This window comes from Nerophis lumbriciformis, linkage group LG15 (assembly GCF_033978685.3).
Source record: "Nerophis lumbriciformis linkage group LG15, RoL_Nlum_v2.1, whole genome shotgun sequence".
Taxonomy (NCBI): domain Eukaryota; kingdom Metazoa; phylum Chordata; class Actinopteri; order Syngnathiformes; family Syngnathidae; genus Nerophis; species Nerophis lumbriciformis.
In genome coordinates this window covers 32,280,229-32,300,859 of record NC_084562.2, presented here as the reverse complement: position 1 = coordinate 32,300,859, position 20,631 = coordinate 32,280,229, and the positions used below count along the sequence as shown (strand labels likewise).

General features: G+C 39.1%; 1 protein-coding gene and 1 long non-coding RNA gene across 3 annotated transcripts in view; one reads left to right on the top strand and one right to left on the bottom strand.

Annotated features, from left to right (window-relative positions):
* Positions 1 to 11,430, top strand: part of samd4a (sterile alpha motif domain containing 4A) — a 196,060-nt gene extending 184,630 nt beyond the window's left edge. Inside the window, exon 13 of the mRNA XM_061975059.1 lies at positions 10,563 to 11,430. Within this exon, the coding sequence (XP_061831043.1) occupies positions 10,563 to 10,591 (29 nt within the window). The 3' untranslated portion in view covers positions 10,592 to 11,430. The remainder of the gene's footprint in view (positions 1 to 10,562) is intronic.
* LOC133616050 (uncharacterized) overlaps positions 1 to 20,631 on the bottom strand; it is a 77,032-nt gene that overhangs the window by 41,940 nt on the left and 14,461 nt on the right. Inside the window, exons 3-4 of one of the 2 annotated variants that reach the window (XR_012050849.1) lie at positions 19,025 to 19,090; positions 13,102 to 13,134 (exon numbers count right to left, since the gene is read on the bottom strand). This is a non-coding gene — a long non-coding RNA (uncharacterized lncRNA). The remainder of the gene's footprint in view (positions 1 to 13,101; positions 13,135 to 19,024; positions 19,091 to 20,631) is intronic. The other variant, XR_012050848.1, reaches the window with a different exon arrangement.

Genomic DNA, 20,631 nt, shown 5'->3' with positions numbered 1-20,631 from the left:
CAAACTTTCTTGTTCTTGTCAAAAGTCTAGCAGCCGCATTTTGTACCAACTGTAATCTTTTAATGCTAGACATAGGGAGACCCGAAAATAATACGTTACAGTAGTCGAGACGAGACGTAACGAACGCATGAATAATGATCTCAGCGTCGCTAGTGGATAAAATAGAACGAATTTTAGCGATATTACGGAGATGAAAGAAGGCCGTTTTATAGTATCTTCTAGTATCTTCACTATTTTGTTTAAGGCCAAAATTGTTCTTCGATTGCAATATGAAACATATGTTTAATGTACCGTTAGATTTTTTGTTCAAATAAAGCCAATATTGCAATTTTTTGTGGTTTACCCCTTTTTTTTTTTTTTAGAAAAGTATCAAAAAGTATCGAAATGCATATTGGTACCGGAACCGGTACCAAAACATTGGTATCGGGACAACCCTAATATGAATATAATCGTATAATTGCCTCATGACATTATTACACAATTGCCTATGCATTGATTATATTTTTACTCACACATTGCACTCAAATTCTAAGTAAAGTTCACAAACATATATTTAGGGAATTTCGATAACAATAAAATGCTTGGGATCGTTTGTTACATGATAAGATAACATTCAAGTTTAGAATATATGCAATTGCATCCAGTACAGTTTTTTACAGTCAAAAATGGAAAGAACAAATACATTTAGCAAAAAAGATCAAGTGCTTTATCAACACGGGCCAGATCTCGCCAGACCCTGAGTTTGACACCGGTGATTTAAACGGTTCTAAATACTGACTAATATTGCAGCAAGGTCGCTGAGTTGTCATTGCGATCCCTCTTGCTGCATCATCTTATTCTCTGGCGAGTCTCCACAAGTTAATTCATGAAACAATGGGAATTGTAGGAAGCTGAGTACCGTACGTTACTGACTATAAACTGCTATTTTTTCCTTTACATTGAACCCTGTGGCTTATGAAACGGTGTGACCAATTCATGGATTTTTCTTTGCAAACAATTTTCACCCTGAGGTGGTGTGTAGTTTGGAAAAGTTTGCTTACTGCAGCGGCTGCAATATGAACGTCCATAGTATTTTCTTCTGTTTAGCACTTTCAACCAGAAGTGTTCAGTCTTTAGTCGTTCTAGTCGTATAGATTCTTCATTCAACACTCCAAGCATTGTTTGTAAGTTTTATATTATATCTAAAACGATTTTTACTGACTAAACCGTGCCGTGTGTGTTGTCTGTAGGAGTGTTTTCATGCATGTTTGTACGTGCTGTCGTAATGATAAATAAATGATAAATGGGTTGTACTTGTATAGCGCTTTTCTACCTTCAAGGTACTCAAAGCGCTTTGACACTACTTCCACATTCACCCATTCACACACACATTCACACACTGATGGCGGGAGCTGCCATGCAAGGCGCTAACCAGCAGCCATCAGGAGCAAGGGTGAAGTGTCTTGCTCAGGACACAACGGACATGACACCATGTAAATTTTCAAACTATCAAGATAAAAAAAAAATCAAAATCAAATTACAGTATGTTAATTAGGTAGCTTGATCATTTTCCTTGACTGTTCTACTAACGTCATGTTTTATTTTGTACATATGTAGCATCATCTACAAAGATACAAATACTTGCTATTGTGACATACAGTGGACACATTTACAACAGCTGTTTCTTTCATTCAACAATTTCAGGTTCATTTTTACACTTAGCAAACTCATCCCGCGGGCCGGATCCGGCTTGCGGGCCGTACGTTTGACACCCCTGCTCTAGGTAATGTTGTAGTTTTCCAAGCCAGCAAAGAAATTGACTCAAAAATGCTCCAATATAAGTCAAGTAAGGCTCCACTTTTCCAAAAAATGCACTACCATAATGCTAATATAAATTGACATGCTACTGATTAGCATTAGTTAGCAGTTTTACATGGCGATTTCAACACCTCCACATTTGTTAAAAAAAACAACAACTAAAATGCACGTTACAATCAAACAGCTGATGCTTAATGAGTTGAATACTTACAGTATTAACACATTTTAGGGCGCAACAAAACACTAGATTCAGCAAAGACTGAATTGACCAGCCAACACACCATGAACTATACACTACTGTTATCTAACGTCTTGGGCTTGCAACTTAATGTCATCCTTGAAAATGACAGCTCAGCAATGTGATAATTGACACGATAAAACAACTGAACAGCCGTTATCATACTTAGTTTATGTTTAAATGTTGCAATAAAAAATTGGATTATATTAACAAAACATTTTTATATTTATTAACACATGCTAAAGTACTGAAAACTGGTATCAACTCATAGACACCGGGAATGTACAAAACCCAAAACCAGTGAAGTTGGCACGTTGTGTAAATTGTAAATAAAAACAGAATACAATGATTTGCAAATCCTTTTCAACCTATATTCAATTGAATAGACTGCAAAGACAAGATATTTCATGTTTGAACTGGTAAATGTTGTTATTTCGTGCAAATATTAGCTCATTTGGAATTTGATGCCTGCAACATGTTTCAAAAAAAGCTGGCACACGTGGCAACAAAGACTGAGAAAGTTCAGGAATGCTCATCAAACTCATCCCACAGGTGAACCATGATCGGGTATAAAAGCAGCTTCCATGAAATGCTCAGTCATTCACAAGCAAGGATGGGGCGAGGGTCACCAATTTGTTTTTTTGGAAACTGTGGACGTTGTGTCCTCCGTACCAAAGAGGAAAAGAACCATCCGGATTGTTATAGGCGCAAAGTTTAAAAGCCAGCATCTGTGATGGTATGGGGGTGTATTAGTGGCCAAGACATGGGTAACTTACACATCTGTGAAGGCGCCATTAATGCTGAAAGGTACATACAGGTTTTGGAGCAACATATGTTGCTATCCAAGCAACGTCTTTTTCATGGACTTATTTCAGCAACACAATGCCAAGCCACATTCTGCACGTGTTACATCAACGTGGCTTCATAGTAAAAGAGTGCGGGTACTAGACTGGCCTGCCTGTAATCCAGACCTGTCTCCCATTGAACATTTGTGGCGCATTATAAAGCGTCAAATACGACAATGGAGACCCCGGACTGTTGAACAACTTAAGCTGTACATCAAGCAAGAATGGGAAAGAATTTCATTTGAAAAGCTTCAAAAATTGGTCTCCTCAGTTCCCACAGGTTGGTACTAGGTGGGGATTGAACCAGGGACCCTCGGGTCGCGCACGGCCACTCTTCCACTGCGCCACGCCGTCCCGTAATGTAATCAAGATTGCATTGTTAGCATTAGCTAATATGCTAACTTGTTTATGAGTGTCTGTGTTAGTATTATTAACTTAGAATGGCATACTTTTTGTAAAGTTTCAGTTGAATAAATTCACCAAAACGTCACTGTGGTGCTATTGAGTCTGTTTAGCTGATTGGAGAGCTAGTTTCCACGGCTAGTGGGTCAATGACGATAACTTTTATTTATTTGATTTTTTTTATCAGCCGTACTGCCGTGTTACAGGCACAGTTAAGGCACGGAAACAGTTAAGGTATATAAATAGACATTGACATCATCTTTCTGTGTAAATAACTCATTTCACAACGTACGGGTATGTATCGGCAATGTGTGATGAATTTATGGAAACATATTTTTTTCTGGGCAAACTCCCATGCACCCTCAAGGGTCCTTGAGGGTGCATGGGAGTTTGCCCAACCAGTCTACATGTGCTTTGTGGACTTGGAGAAGGCATTCGACCGTGTCCCTCGGGAAGTCCTGTGGGGAGTGCTCAGAGAGTATGGGGTTTCGGACTGTCTGATTGTGGCGGTCCGCTCCCTGTATGATCAGTGTCAGAGCTTGGTCCGCATTGCCGGCAGTAAGTCGGACACGTTTCCGGTGAGGGTTGGACTCCGCCAAGGCTGCCCTTTGTCACCGATTCTGTTCATAACTTTTATGGACAGAATTTCTAGGCGCAGTCAAGGCGTTGAGGGGATCCAGTTTGGTGGCTGCAGGATTAGGTCTCTGCTTTTTGCAGATGATGTGGTCCTGATGGCTTCATCTGGCCAGGATCTTCAGCTCTCACTGGATCGGTTCGCAGCTGAGTGTGAAGCGACTGGGATGAGAATCAGCACCTCCAAGTCCGAGTCCATGGTTCTCGCCCGGAAAAGGGTGGAGTGCCATCTCCGGGTTGGGGAGGAGATCTTGCCCCAAGTGGAGGAGTTCAAGTACCTCGGAGTCTTGTTCACGAGTGAGGGAAGAGTGGATCGTGAGATCGACAGGCGGATCGGTGCGGCGTCTTCAGTAATGCGGACGCTGTATCGATCCGTTGTGGTGAAGAAGGAGCTGAGCCGGAAGGCAAAGCTCTCGATTTACCGGTCGATCTACGTTCCCATCCTCACCTATGGTCATGAGCTTTGGGTTATGACCGAAAGGACAAGATCACGGGTACAAGCGGCCGAAATGAGTTTCCTCCGCCGGGTGGCGGGGCTCTCCCTTAGAGATAGGGTGAGAAGCTCTGTCATCCGGGGGGAGCTCAAAGTAAAGCCGCTGCTCCTCCGCATCGAGAGGAGCCAGATGAGGTGGTTCGGGCATCTGGTCAGGATGCCACCCGAGCGCCTCCCTAAGGAGGTGTTTAGGGCATGTCCGACCGGTAGGAGGCCACGAGGAAGACCCAGGACACGTTGGGAAGACTATGTCTCCCGGCTGGCCTGGGAACGCCTCGGGATCCCCCGGGAGGAGCTGGACGAAGTGGCTGGGGAGAGGGAAGTCTGGGCTTCCCTGCTTAGGCTGCTGCCCCCGCGACCCGACCTCGGATAAGCGGAAGAAGATGGATGGATGGATGGCATATTTTTTTCTTCTAAAATTTAGTGGGTGCAGTTTATATGGTGGAATACTGTATATGTTAATAATTAAATCATTGTATGCTTACATTGTTATGGTAGAAAATGTATAACCAAATAATCATTTTATTAATTTATAGAACCAGTCTAATATTAAACAACAAATATTGGACAGATAATTGTCATGCTTATATAAAAGATGATGGCCTTTTACCGATAAATCTGAAAATGAGGTGAGATTACCCGTACTGTGCTGTAGGTTAGTTTGGGCGAGTAGATCAAGTGCTGTAAAAAGCTTGTCGTAAGCTTCCCCTGAACTTACTGAAAACAAACATATCATTGATCGTGTGGGACTTCTTAACGGTTTCAGAGGAAGACTTTCCGCATTTTAATTGCACCGAGTTTTCTGCAAACATTCCTCAAGGCAGGGGAAAAAAAACATCACGCTTCAACACATCAAACCTGATCAGCCACTTGAAACACCAGCATCACTATGACTGTGTTTTTTTTAACGACGCTACGAAGACACCTGCGCTGCTGAAGGTGACCCAAAGCTCGCCGCAAAGAAAGGCTGGTTCCTATTTCTTCCTTCCTTCGTCACAGTGTTTGAAAAGTGCAAAAAGTTTGCCAAAGACAACTGGAGAGCTAAAACAATTTATAAAGTCATCAGGGAAAGGGAGCAGCCCTTTACCATTGTTAAAGATACTGGCTTTTGTCAGGACACATCTGTAGGTAGTTTGTTAAATGCATACATCTTTTTGGAGTCTTTCTTACCCCCAGGTGTGCACAAACTACACTTAACTTTGCATAGTTATAAATAAGTTCTCTGTATTGGTCTTGAGAAACAGGAAGTTATCGGTTATTAATATCGGCTTGAAAAAAGAATTGTGCATCCCTACTGCATTTACAATATTTATTCAGGCTTCATTATTATGGAGTAAAGTGCATAGCTTGGTAACATTTTCCTATCCAGCCCCACCACAGGCAACAGCTGTCAGATTGTTTTACCATGAAAAGCGCTATCTGTATTTTGACAGATGCGTTGTTCCCTAACATGACAGTGAAGGTCGTGGCCTCTGACTTTCAGGCCTCATTTTCAAACAGCACATTGAAAGGTGAAAGTCCTGCTCAACTCAAGTCAGTGTGCATCAAACTTCTCAGCATCCCGAAAATGTGCAAGAATGATTAGAACCAGATTGAAACTACATGCCATGTAGTTTGTAGTTTTTTGGGTCTTTTGATGTACTCTGTGATCCTCATTTTGGTTTTCCGGGTAGCTGGGATAGGCTCCAGCTACCTGTGACTCCATAAATAGTATAGAAATCCTAAAAAAAAAGCTGGTAAAATGTACCCAAGTCTATTTTTACCCATTTGGAGATACAAGCAGAAAAAAGGCATAGAATCAGACATGATGGGCTTTTAATTTGGCATTGATATGTGGATAAATATACTGTACCTATCAGACACTACAGTGGAACCCAAATAAATGTACACTTGTTTGTTTTAGTTTTGCACATTTTCAGGACGTGAATTGTTTTTTGCTAGTGTGTGTGCGTGTGTGTGCGTGCGTGCGTGCGTGCGTGTATATATACTATATGTATACGTGTATATAGTATGTTTGTGTGTGTATATGTATTTATATGTGTGTGTATATATATTTGTGCATAAGTATATGTGTGTATATGTATATACAGGGATGTGTGTATATGCAGAGGTGGGTAGAGTAGCCAGAAATTGTACTCAAGTAAGAGTACTGTTACTTTAGAGATTTATTACTCAAGTAAAAGTAAGGAGTAGTCACCCAAATATTTACTTGAGTAAAAGTAAAAAGTATGTTGTGAAAAAACTACTGAGTAACTGATGAGTAACATACACACTCATATATATATATATATATATATATATATATATATACACATACATACATACATATACATTGATATATACATTATATAATTTATATGTATTTATTTAGCTGTTTTTGTTTACATATTAAAGGTGTTTTAATGAATATACATGCATGTTTAACATATATTCCTTTCTTTAATGAAGACAAGAATATAAGTTGGTGTATTACCTGATTCTGATGACTTGCATTGATTGTAATCAGACAGTCGTGATGATAACGTCCACGTTTTCAAATGGAGAAGAAAAGTTCCTCCTTTCTGTCTAATACCACATGAAAGTGGCGGGTTTTTGGCATTTTATTTGTCCAGCTTCCATATTCGTTTTTATACACTTTACAAGAAATATATTGGCGTCAAACTCCGTAGCTTGCTAGCTTGTTTGCGCTGGCTTTCGGAGACTCTTGTTTTGAAAGCGCAGGCGCGATGGAGCGGCACTTTTATTGTGAAGACAGGAACGTCCTCATGTGCGGTCAGTCTTTAGGCTTTTGACGGGATGTACGGTTGAAATAAAAAAGTATCTTTTTTCCTTCACACTTTTGATTGATTGATTGAAACTTTTATTAGTAGATTGCACAGTACAGTACACATTCCGTACAATTGACCACTAAATGGTAACACCCCAATAAGTTTTTACACTTGTTTAAGTCAGGTCATGTGACCACCTGGCTCTGTTTGATTGGTCCACCGTCACCAGTGACTGCATCTGGTTGGTGGAACGAAGTGAAACGTCACCAGTAAGGCAGGCACTTTGAAGGTCTGTCTGACAGACCAAAACAGACAAAGCGTGCATTAACAGATCGATAAAAATTAGTAGCGAGTAGCGAGCTGAATGTAGATAAAAGTAGCGGAGTAAAAGTAGCGTTCCTTCTCTATAAATATACTTAAGTAAAAGTAAAAGTATGTTGCATTAAAACTACTCTTAGAAGTACAATTTATCCCAAAAGTTACTCAAGTAGATGTAACGGAGTAAATGTAGCGCGTTACTACCCACCTCTGTGTATATGTACATGTGTATATATATATATATTTATGTGTGTGTGTATATATATGTATGTATTTATGTGTGTGTGTATATATATTTGTGCATAAGTATATATGTGTATATGTATATACAGGGATGTGTGTATATGTACATGTGTATATAGATATATGTATGTATTTATGTGTGTGTGTGTGTGTGTGTGTGTGTGTATACATTTTTTCTTTACTTAAAAAGATTCTCAGGAATTATGAAACAATTAATAATGATAATAAATAAGAACCACTATTCAGATGTGAGTTGTTGAGCATCCCCAGTTGAGGCCCAATAAAAACTTTGCATGCTACAGATATGTTTCCATGTAACACAACTAAACTGTAACAATATTCCAAGCTAAAGCATTTTAACAATACAGACAATTACAGCTTACAAATAATAAATCAAGAAGATATCATTATGTAATGGAACATTAATAAGAATTGTACTACGCCACCTCCATCCATGCATTTTCTACTGCTTGCCACCTGTTGTGTGTATATTGGAACTACTCTACAAATCCACCTCAGAACAATGAACCAGAAAAGTTAAATTCAAACAACTTAATTGCTGCTGCGTTTTCTTGACTTTAGCTTATTTAGCATTTTTTCAGTTGCTGTGTCTCCATTCCAGTCAGGTGGCGCACACATAAAAGACAAAGTGGGCAATGTGCATATAAAAAACCACGGCTCTCAACTGCGAATCAGTTCTCACCGGTCACTTAAAAGAGCCTTTCAAAAGACTCCACTCGTTCACGAACGTCACATCTTCAGCCTCTAGTTATGTTGAGTTACGCTGCTTCCCAGAGGTGGGACCAAGTCATTGTTTTGCAAGTCACAAGTAAGTCTCAAGTCTTTGCCCTCAAGTCCGAGTCAAGTCCCGAGTCAAGACAGGCAAGCCCCGAGTCAAGTCCAAAGTCAAGACTGGAAAGTCTCAAGTCAAGTCCTAAGTCCTGCATTTTGAGTTTCGAGTCCTTTCAAGTCCTTTTAACCACAGACTAATATATTAACACAGATTGTGTATGCTTTTCAAACGCTGTATTTATTTATTAAAACAAGTGCATTTTAAATTGCAGGAAAGAAAATTGTGCTGACATTGCACTTTATAATAGCACTATTAACCAGTCATTTTAAACATTAACTCATTCCTTTACAGAACAAACACATTGAAAAATAAAGTGCAAATGTACTTATTTGTACAAAAGTGTTAACATTGAAAAAACATGACATATACGTGAACATAACAAAAAAGTTGTACTTTTTATATGTCAGGGCCCTATGCTGCATTGCATTTGCAAAAGACCAAATTAGCCAAGAGTCTGTCAGTCATTTGTGCACGATGGGGGCGTAGTATGATGCCACCATGGCTGAAAAATCGCTACACTGGAGCACTGGAGGCAGGCACTGCCAAGACTCTCATGGCCACTCGGAACAGTGAAGGAAGAGTCTTCATGTTCAATGCCCAGAACAAAAGGGGGGAGAGAGTTGTTTTGGGTTGGTGCACTACTTGTAAGTGTATCTTGTGTTTTTTATGTTGATTTAATTAAAAAAAAAAAAAAAAAAAAAAAAAAAATCTTGTGCGGCCCGATACCAATCGATCCACGGACCAGTACCGGGCCGCGGCCCGGTGGTTGGGGACCACTGAGGTAAACAACCAACAGTATGTCAGAAAGCTAGCTAAAACGGTACACATATTCATAATATAGTATACATTTTAACTGACCTTTATTTTACTATTTTTGTCTTTTTTTAGGTGGCTAAAATACGCGGTGCTGCTGACCGCCGTCTAACGTTACGTGTGATATATTGACTAACGTAACCCTGCTTGAAAAAAATCACTGAACAAAAAGTATGAATAAGGTAGTGAACTGCAACAGATTCCCGTGTTTGCAATAACGTTATAACGTTAGCAGTGAGTTTACAGCCTCACTGATTTAACTACACAGCAAATAAAAGTCACGTTACTTAGCCAATAAACGTTATCTTACATTCAAAACTTACCGTTCTTTGTGCAACTTCAAATGCCGGACGAAGTTGGAAGTTGTTGCCTCTCCATCAGTAATTTTCGAACCGCATGTGTTGCATACTGCAAACCGTTTTGTGTTGACCACCTCGTAATTTTTATACCCAAACAAAATTATTTTAGGTATCATTTTTTGTTCACTGGCGTGTGGTTTGGACATGTCTTCTTCGTTGGTTGTCCTGCAATTTGATTGGATGAATGCTGTGTGATGAAAACAAAGTAGATCTAATTTGATTGGCTGTTGTACTGAGAGCACACCAGCTGACACACGCAACGCTGATAGACAAGTACACAATGAAAAATACGGAGCACTCCCGAATAACTTTTTCATCTTTGGGTTTTGGGGAAAGTAGCAAGTCATGTCAAGTCATGTCAATTCAAAAGGCTCAAGTCCAAGTGAAGTCACAAGTCATTGATGTTAAAGTCGAAGTCGAGTTGCAAGTCTTTTTACATTTTGTCAAGTCGAGTCTAAAGTCATCAAATTCATGACTCGAGTCTGACTCGAGTCCAAGTCATGTGACTCGAGTCCACACCTCTGCTGCTTCCTAATGGATGGATTTGTAACGACAAGCCAATCGCACAAATTATAACAATGTGATTGTGAGAGAGTGGTAGAAGAAGGCTCCAAATCCTAAATAAAAAAATGAATGACAGAAATCCTTCTGTGGCAGTTTAGAAGTAATTGTGGCAGACCACCACAAGTAAATGAAAGTTTGGTAAATCCATCCTTGAGAAAAATGGTAAAGCTTGAAATGGATGTACTCATGTTTCAGCGTGTTACTAAGTTGTCTTCTTGTGTGCTCTTCATCCTAAGATGGTGCTGATCGAACTTCAACAATATGAAACGACGGCCTGAACCGTGTACGTAGCTTCACAAGGCCCTCTCACAACAAGTCACTCCGAGGTCACCTGCCCTGCAGCGCCCTCTTCCTGTAGCCAAAGGTAGAGCTCAACCAAGAAACATTTGCCATCACATCGGCTGCATTGACGGGGTTGGAAAACACACCGACTGCTGTGACCGACAACTTGTCACCTGCGAATGCACCTGGCAAGCAACAGAGAGAAAGAGAGAGCAGGTCTGAACGGCGTGTGTGTGTGTAAACAGCGCCCTCTCAGGAGATCAGAAGCACTACAACAGACAGATCAGTGGAGATGCTGGGCTGTGGATCAGGGCCAGTCCCTGCCACTATTCTGGTCTCCATACATTTAACTAGGTTTGTTTCGGTTACTTTGTTTACACAATGATGCTACTTTCAAAAGGGTACAGAAACAAAAGGTAGGAATGACAAATTCTGTAAAGCCTCGGCCGTCTACCAGCTTTACGTCCCATCGAGTAGCCATCGCGCTAGTTTACAACTGACATGCTTATTATCCTTTATTATATTTATCCACGCCAATGAAGAGGGAGAAGAGGATGGTGAGAAGCAAGGGAAAAAAAGGAGAAGAAGGTAGAAGGGAATGGACCAAGAGTAGGAATCCTGGAAAAGGAAGCGGATGTTTGAAGGAGCAAAAACATCAGAGGCGGGACCTTTTGATGTCCTTAAAATGACGGAGGGAGAGGACGTCACGTGGAATCGTGTTAGTTTGTTCTGTGAGTGGAAGAGGAAGTGACCGGTCAGTTACGTATAGTTTATCTTTAGCGTGTATTGTATGAACTCTGAATTGAGAGCATTAGTCTTTCATACATACAGCTGAATTACCAATGGGATTTATTGTATGCATGTTCACATACTGGGATTGATTTGGGGGTGGACTTGTAAAACAGGGGCGATTTAAGCTGCAAATCATAACTTTCTTACAGGAAAACGAGCAGACATCCGAGACGGGCTGTGTCTCAATTCCTACGCAGTCAATGCTAAATAGAAGTATGGAAATGCTTGAATTGACACAGAGCCTTTAAACTAGTCAGTCCATGAAGGGTTAAGACCCAGAGATTGTCTGACTGGAGACACTGCCCCCTACTGGCACTAATGCTGGCACACAAGTCACCTGACCACACTAAAGAGGCCATCAATTGTTGGTGGTTCAGTGTGAATGAAGCTCGTACCTAACCACCTCTCAACATAGGCTGACACTTTATTTGACTTTGTCGTTAATAATGTATCCCCCCGTTTATTGTGTCCGGAATGCAGACTATTAATTTTCTATAGTGTGATTTGATAGCATTGCCATTATTTAGCTTCTTTAGTTTATTTGCAATTGTACTTTCTTCCTAACCTGCACTTGACATGATAATGTGACACGGTAACATAGTACAAAGTTATTAATATGCTGATTAGCTAGTCAGCGGTTATTAGAAACACACCCAGTGGGGATCTTCATTCAAGTCTTCCAGCAGAGATGTTCCATTCCTTATTGGTGTCCATCAACTGTGCTGAATATACAGTTTAAGGACCAAACCGGTTTTTGGATGTTGGAGCCTCTTTAGTTTTGATCTGCTAAATAACTACAACCAAAGTGCTCTTTAGGGTGGTAATCTTTCATATGCTGTGAAATATGGGTGAAAGTCAAACAATTTGAATATCGTGCAAAGGTTAGTTTATTCTAGCAATTAGATTTACAAGGTGAAACTAATAACTCATAACATGCAACTCAATATAATTCAAGCCTTTTGATATAATATTGATAATTATGACTTACAGTTTATGAAAACCTTGAATTGAAAATCTCAGAAAATTTGGGGTTTTCATAAATCGTCAACTGGGATCATCAAAATTATAACAAATAAAGGCTTGACATATCTAACTTTCCATGTAATGGGTTTATATTACAAAATAGGTTCACATTTGAATTTGAATTGCTGACATGAATGGACTTGAAGACGAATACGCACGTGCGTTTAAGATGTGCCGTCAGAAGTGCATTGTGGGATTTCCCTTAAGGGGACTAAACATGCAGAAAATGCTGACATGCCAGTAAGTCCATGTGAGGCCACACTGTCAGGTTCAGTGATGGAAAACAGAGCTGTGTCTCAATTGGTGCACTTCCGTGCCTACACTTTGTCTTTTTGACAGCAATACGTTGTCACTTCCTGGCGCACAATGATGTATTTAGCACACTCAATACGTAGCAGAAGGGAAGTAACTAACTGGAAATAATGGCGACTGACGAGCAGCTCTTAGGCCCAAATGTGACATGTACCTGATTTTGTTTTCATGTCATGTGAAAAATTACAATTCTGCTGGATATAAATCATATATGTGTCCAGTGCAACTACAGTCTGAATGATCGGGTCGCGTTCATCTGACCCATACATCATCAAAAAGCAACAAATGTCGTAATTCTTCACCATAAAAGAAACATTAAATGAATGAGCACAAAGCAGGCAAAAAGAAAGATGTTTTAAAACTCACCTCAATGTTTCACCACTTCTGATGACCCACAAACTGCAGGAGACAAAATAATTGTTCACTTCCTTCTTAACCTCCTACCCAAAATAATTCAGTTGAGAAAATATTGACTTAAATTGCACACAATCCGGGAAGTTGCAACAAATGTACCAAGAGTGAGATCTACCAGAATTGCATAAATAACCAACTGAGAACGTATCTGGTATGTTAACGTAACATATTATGGTAAGAGTCATTGAAATAACTATAACATATAGAACATGCTATACAATCTGTCACTCCTAATCGCTAAATCCCATGAAATCTTATACGTCTAGTCTCTTACGTGAATGAGATCAATAATATTATTTGATATTTTACGGTAATGTGTTAATAATTTCACACATAAGTCGCTACCGAGTAAAAGTCCCACCCCCGGCCAAACTATGAAAAAAACTGCGACTTATAGTCCGAAAAATACAGTATATAAAAAGATGGGATTTAACAAGAAATCCAAAATTAGGCCTCATACCCTGTAGTGTGAACATAGGCATAGAAAAGGAAAGTAGTGAACAGAAGAAGTGGGTAAATATTGTGATCGCTATTTCCGATAATCAATTTTAGACAGATTTGCTAAGAGTGTACACAGTATACTTATTGAAGTGTACAGACAGAAGGCTGCGGTTCCTCAGTTTTCATTAGCAGAATCGAATCGTATGAATAATGAAACAATTTCTCGAAGAAATAATGCAAATCCAATTAAATCTGTTTACAAGCACCCAAAAAGTGTTAATGCCAAACACATTTTATAAAGAATAATCATAGTTTTACGTGCAGAAAACAATGTCAAAAAAATATAAATGATGAATGAAATAGATCAATTAAATTTAACAATACTTTTACGTTTGAGTACTTGTTTGTGAAGTCAGCCATGAGAGGCGGGGAAAGAGAAAGGTATCTTTGTATATCACTACAAAAAAATTTTTTTAATTCAATAGTGTTTCTTAACTTCCTTATCAAAATGTTTTACTCGCATCTTTTGTGGGCCCCATGGTGTCTTATTTTGCAGTCGTACCATCGTTTTTTTGGCACTATATTGTTCAGAGTGATACGCGAGGGAATAGACTAGTTTGTTAAACGCAATGTTTGGCTGCATGATGACCGAGACAGTTTATGAAAATCCGAGGCCAAATTTCATCAAAATGAATCCTATAAAAAGTGGAGCGTATGGTAATGGAGATATCATTTGTTTTCCATTTGAGACACAGCCTGTGTACAATGTTTTTGTCCACACGCTACTTTGTTAAAGAGTCATGTTGATGCTGCACATTGAGATTACATATTCTTCTTTTTGCTGCATTGAGAACTCTTCAGTTCGTCATCTCCATGACATGAGTGTGACCTATGACCCCAGTTCGGGCTTACTTAGCGCTACATTATGTGTGTGTATGTGTGTGTATGTATGTGTGTGTGTGTGCGTGTGTGTGTGCAGGATGCAGCATGAGGATCCCAATGTCCCTTGCCATATGTTTCAGTTCTTATAGAATATACTCTTATTTATTCTGTGTTATTCTTCATGATGCCACAGAGGTCATGCTTTTACTCAGTTTAGGTGTATTATTGTTATTATTTAAAGTACCATATGTATTAACAAGTTATGGCTGGTGACCATACAAACATCTCAAATATTAACCGTTGTTTTTGCCGTTTATTTGTACTTCGATGGATGTTTTTTTTGCTCTATAATCATTCAGTATAATTTCTCATGTGAAGCTATATGCAGGAAGCGGTCCACTACACATACATCCAATAAATATATACAAGTTCAGTCACACGAGTCAGGGCGGTAGTAATTATGACAGTTGAGGCTACTCTCACAACAAAACACTGACAGCTTTGCAGAACACATTGGAAACTCCAAAATCCTTTCCATAATGCAACATTTTTACCCCCCTACGTTTTCAGCGAAATATTCTGTTCCATAACATGTATTCACAGTACCATTCTTAACTGTAGGGATGAATCTGAAAATAGTGGCAATAAAATGTCAGATTTTTATTTTTGTTCCTGTTCTGTTTAGCAGCTTAGTGATGTTTAATGTACATCAGTAACACTCCTGTTGTGATTGTGTTGACTTTGATTTAGATTTATTACATGGTTTAAGAGGGGAGAGAAATTGAAGTTATGGCATTCCCAATGTCCGTGTGTGCTGCTGTGCTGAGTCGTGCATTTTACAAAACCCCACTCTATTGACAGCGATCAAGAAGTTTTTACTCCTACAATGTACAAATTTGAAGCACGTTGTGCTTATATTGATAGGATGGTAATCATTTTTACAATGATTACTGATGGGTAAAGATGCCTCAGTGAGCATGTGGCACACTCATTACCTGTATTGACGCTGCACAGATACTGTGTTCGTGTGTCATAATAGTAATCCACTATCTGCTGGAATAAAAAAAAAAACGTCACCACATTGTACCTGCATATACAATTAATAGTTAGAAAATATAAATGTTTAGGTTTTTTTTATGGATAGCTGCACAAAAAGGAATATAAAACGTGCAACTCTGGTCAGTGAGCCAATAGCAAACTGAAAAGAAAAAAATGAAGTTATTAACTACAGGATCAAAATGATCTCACATTTTAGAATTTGTTTCTTTTTTCTTAGTTCCATTTAGATCAATGATGGCGACGAAAACCGATGTCAGGCGCGACACACCACTCTTCTGACTTCCTTTGGTAAAAGCTACTGAAAGAAGCATTTCCTCAAACAGTTTGGCCATTCACAGTCAAATGACACACCAGCCGTTTTTTTTTTAAAGTGACACAAACTTGGCGGCATGGAGGGACACAGTATCACTCCTTGTGTTTCACAAGGCATCGATGCTTCCGTATGGTTTGACCCATCACTAGTTGTGATTATTATATGACATGTTTGTACTCCTTCATCTTAACTGAAATGATTACTGTCTGTTAAAAACAAAGTTGCTTGCATTGGGGATAAGGTTAGCTTGTGTGTTTGTTTGCCAGTAGAAAAGCATCATTATTGTTGAGTTAGACATTGTGCTGAGCTGCCTGGACAAAGAGGTGTGTACCAAACGACCGGGTGTCTTATGCATAAGAGAGACTGCGCCTTCTATAACAATGATGTGTTAAGTACAGTTTTCTTCTCCTTTATTGAAGTCTACGCTGCCGAGATAGACGTTTATTCTGCTTAGTGATATCAACTTCCGGTTTTAAGGCCATTACTAAACTTTTTTTTTAATCCGCAGGAGTCTCACCAGATTTGCTTCGTTTTTATGCAACATTTTGTTCCAACAGTATATGTGTACTTTTTAAACTCCAGACATATACAGTAGGGCAAATAAGAATTTGATCCTCTGCTGTTCAAAGTTACCTACCACGTTTATGGTAGGTTTATTGTACTGTAACAAACTGTCAAGAAAAATATATTACGTAATAAAGGTTATACCGTATTTTCCGGACTATAGCGCACCGATATATATAAGCCGCACCCACTAAATTTTAGGAAAATAAAATATTTTTCCATATATATTAGCCTCACCAGACTATAAGCTGCAGATATATATGTTGTGAAATTAGTTATTTAGACAGGAAGATTTTTGTAAATGTTTAGTTACATACTTGTTTCTAAATGGCTGATCAAACAAAACAGAAGTCATTGTCATGGACCCACGAGCTGCAGAAGCTATCTCTCCTAACAGTTTAACAGACTAACACAGACACAAGTAAACATGTTAGCATATTAGCTAACACTATCGTGGCTAGCTTGATTACATTACGATAGCACGTACCAACAAGCATGAAAACACTCCTACAGACATCACACATGGCACAGTTTAGTAAAGAGGAGTAGTTTTAGTTATATTGTAAAACTAACAAACGTTGCTTGGAGTGATGAATGAATAATCAATACAAGTATAAACGCTATTGGACGGCACTTGTACTTCCAGTTGAAAGCACTAAACAGAAAATAATATTGTAGACATTCAACCCGCAGCACCTGCAGTGAGCAAACTCGTCCAAAAGATGAAGCCATAGCACAAACAATAACACAGCTTTTCAGTGTCTGTTTAAAACTATCTGCTGAATTCAAAACATGGCCATAAATTAGCCACACCATTTTATAAGCTGCAGGGTTCAAAGCGTAGCAATAAAGTCTTATAGTCCAGAATTTACAGTAAGTTCATTTGTATTTTGCCAGTAAGAATTCTGACACCCTCAAACAATGACATGCCCATGAAGTACAGAATAGTAAACAAAAAAAAACCCTAGTAGTGGATCAAATAATCATCTTCCTCACTGTATCTGCTGTTTTGTATTGTTAGATCTGTCTTAGATTGTTTTTTCCATTTTGTTTAGTTTATCAGCTAATTCAGTAACACATTTACAGCTTTACTGTGTTCTTTTACTTCATGCAGTTTTCTTTTATTCAAAGAGCCGATGTCCTGTATTGACTGCAGGCTTGCGTATAGGAGTAAAATAAAAAATATTGTTGTTTAATATAAAGGAAAATACCTACAAAAAAGTGCAGAAAATTGGGGAAAATGGGGGAAAAAAGTAATTTATATTATAAAGCTGCGTGCAGAAGGCTGAAAAAGTCATATTTAGAATAACAAATGGCAGTGCCTTTTTTTGTACTCAAGACATTTACCCTTTATGTAAATGTTTTGTTTTAAATGGACTTTTAAGACAGAAATCTTCCAGGTGGAAACCAGTGACGGCAGTGCCGGGGCTCGTTCACACGGCAGCTCGCTTTATTTTTTTAAACAAAAAGTTGACAGTAAACATGTTATTGTGACAAAATAGCGCAACGTAGGAAGAGGCTGAATTTTTGATTGGCCAAGTGCAAGTGATCAAAGCACTGAGCCTCGCCGTATGAACGCAGCCATTCGACCGTCGTCACTTTGTGGCCCTCCTGCTCTATGAATGTGTACAGTATGAATACATGCTAATGTTTTTTATTGTCTTGCTGTCATTTGTTGAGACGTACCAGAATGCTGTGACTTGGCATGCTCTGTTATCTATAAAAAAGAGTTGTAAATCCTGCAGTTTGTGTGTGAGATTGTGTAACACTTAGACTCAGCAGTGAGAGGCTGTACAGTATGACATTAAACTTCAATACTTGATTGGACGTACAGATGCCAACAAATTGCAATCCTTTTTGTGTGCACTTACTTTCAAAATAAGCATTTTAGCTCTTAAAAAAACAATCGCTGTGGCGTCTAAATACTCGCTAAATATGTCCCTTCGGCTATGTCTTCTTATTCTCTGGCAGACCAAGTGCGTGTGAAGGAGTGTGTTAAGAAGCAGTTATGATGTCATCGACTGTAAAGGGCTGTAACGTAAAGCTGCATTCACAGATTATAAAATGCTCATAGGTGGCGCCAAATCTATTTGTGGTGCGTCGCTACAACTAAATGAACGTACGAGAAAGACTGGAAGGTATTTCCGAATGTTGTTCTATTGGCAAAAATGCATATTTTAAACAACAAAACAAAGAATTGGAACCATATTTTATAAGATTTCCAATATTTGTGATGTAAAGTTTGATGTGTTTTTCAAAGATTCACAAGAAATTGATGCAATAACTCCACATTTTCTTTGTGTCCACACATTTTAGTGACATCCTGTGGGTTGTTTTGACGACACACCTTTTGAAAACAAGTCTCAAAGTGTAGCTTTTTAAAAACAATAAAATTATTTTTATACTGGACATTGGAGAAATGCTTTTTTTGTATGTGCGTACGTTAAATATGTTAGGTTGTCAAAGTTGCTGTATGTGACGATTAGTTAGATGCTTAGAGGGCGCCCGTGTTCGATCATTGTGACACCGCCTCTTCCTAGTCCTAATCTTCAAGAAAAAACAAAACAATGCAACAGTGCAAGTGCAATGTTGGAAGTGATTTGTGGTCTTGCTCACCTGTATGAACTTTGCATGGCAGCCATTGCATCCAATTTTTAACCCTTTCACACGCGAAGATCTCTCCTGTGCAGAAGTGTTTTAGGAAGTTAAACCTTTAATTGTGACAAAATATAGACCTATTTTATAATATACATTTTGTTAAACCAATAATGGTAACATAAACTAGCTGCTGGTGTTATATTTTTGGGTTTGAAAAATGTAACTTTGAGCAAGTTAGAAACAGCACCTTTTAAAGGGCCTCTCTAGTACTCTAAAACATGTATTTCATAGCCCTAGGTCTAACAACGATGTCAACAGATACAAATGCCGCCTAAAATAGACAGAAGTATTTTAGGCTCCTTTTTTGATGGCAAACTTTTGAGTTCCAGCCACATTTTCACATGGCCTGCATCAGCCTGCTGATTTCAACGAGAGAAGACTGGACTGGATACTCTCATATTAAGGGCTTGGGTTGTGTCTTCATCCAGAATCATGGTATTTTCTCACAGGATTGTAGAAAGACTGTCATTCTGCATATTGTATGTTGTACAAGTTTTCTTTTCAAGAGAAAAAGAAAGGTAAGCCACTAGTATTCTTTTTTGCATCCTCTTCTTCTGATGTTATATTGCTGGAATTCTACTAGACGCTTGAGGAAACTCTGCGTCCTCTAATCATCAACAAATATATTTTATATTAAATTTTTTGCTCATAAGTCTTAATCATGTCAGTTTAGTGATGTATACCGTATACCGGTATTTCTTGGTACCGGTTCCTAATTGGGCTGGTCCAAGAAGACCACTGCTATCGATATATATATATATTTTTTTTTATCCAGCTGACCGTCATTATTACACACTGTCATATTCACTTCAGGTGCCACTGCTATGCATAAAAAATCAGCTTGGAATAATCACAAATAAGGAAGCAACACCACACACAAGTTTGGAACACACTATTATTCCTCCTAATCCCCAAAGGCACACACGCTAACAATAGCTAGTGTCAGTTTGAAGTGAACGCCACTTAACTCACGACCGTTCCTACCGCACTTCATCCACTAGATCCAGTAATCCAGAGGCCAATATTTATCCACTCAAAAAAAAAAAAACATTTTAAACAATCACTGAGTCTTTTTATTTAAATATATACATACATTTATTTATATATATATACACTAGAGATGCGCGGATAGGCAATTATTTCATCCGCAACCGCATCAGAAAGTCGTCAACCATCCGCAATCCACCCGATCTAACATTTGATCAGAACTGCATCCGCCCGCCATCCGCCCGCACCCGCCCGTTGTTATATATCTAATATAGACGATGCAAGGCATTAGTGAGGTTATAAAGCTTTTGCCTGTTAAAGAAAGGAGACTGATCCAACGCAGCACAGACATTCGCGTGCCACGCTGTCACGACCCAGACGCACACCAGTGCGCAATCATATGGGAGCCGCGCTGAGCGCACCTCCAAGCGCGTCTCACTGCCGGCGACGGCCGGGTATATGGGCCCGACGCTCCAGCGCCATCCATTTTCAGGGCTAGTTGATTCGGCAGGTGGGTTGTTACACACTCCTTAGTGGGTTCCAACTTCCATGGCCACCGTCCTAGCTGCTGTCTATAT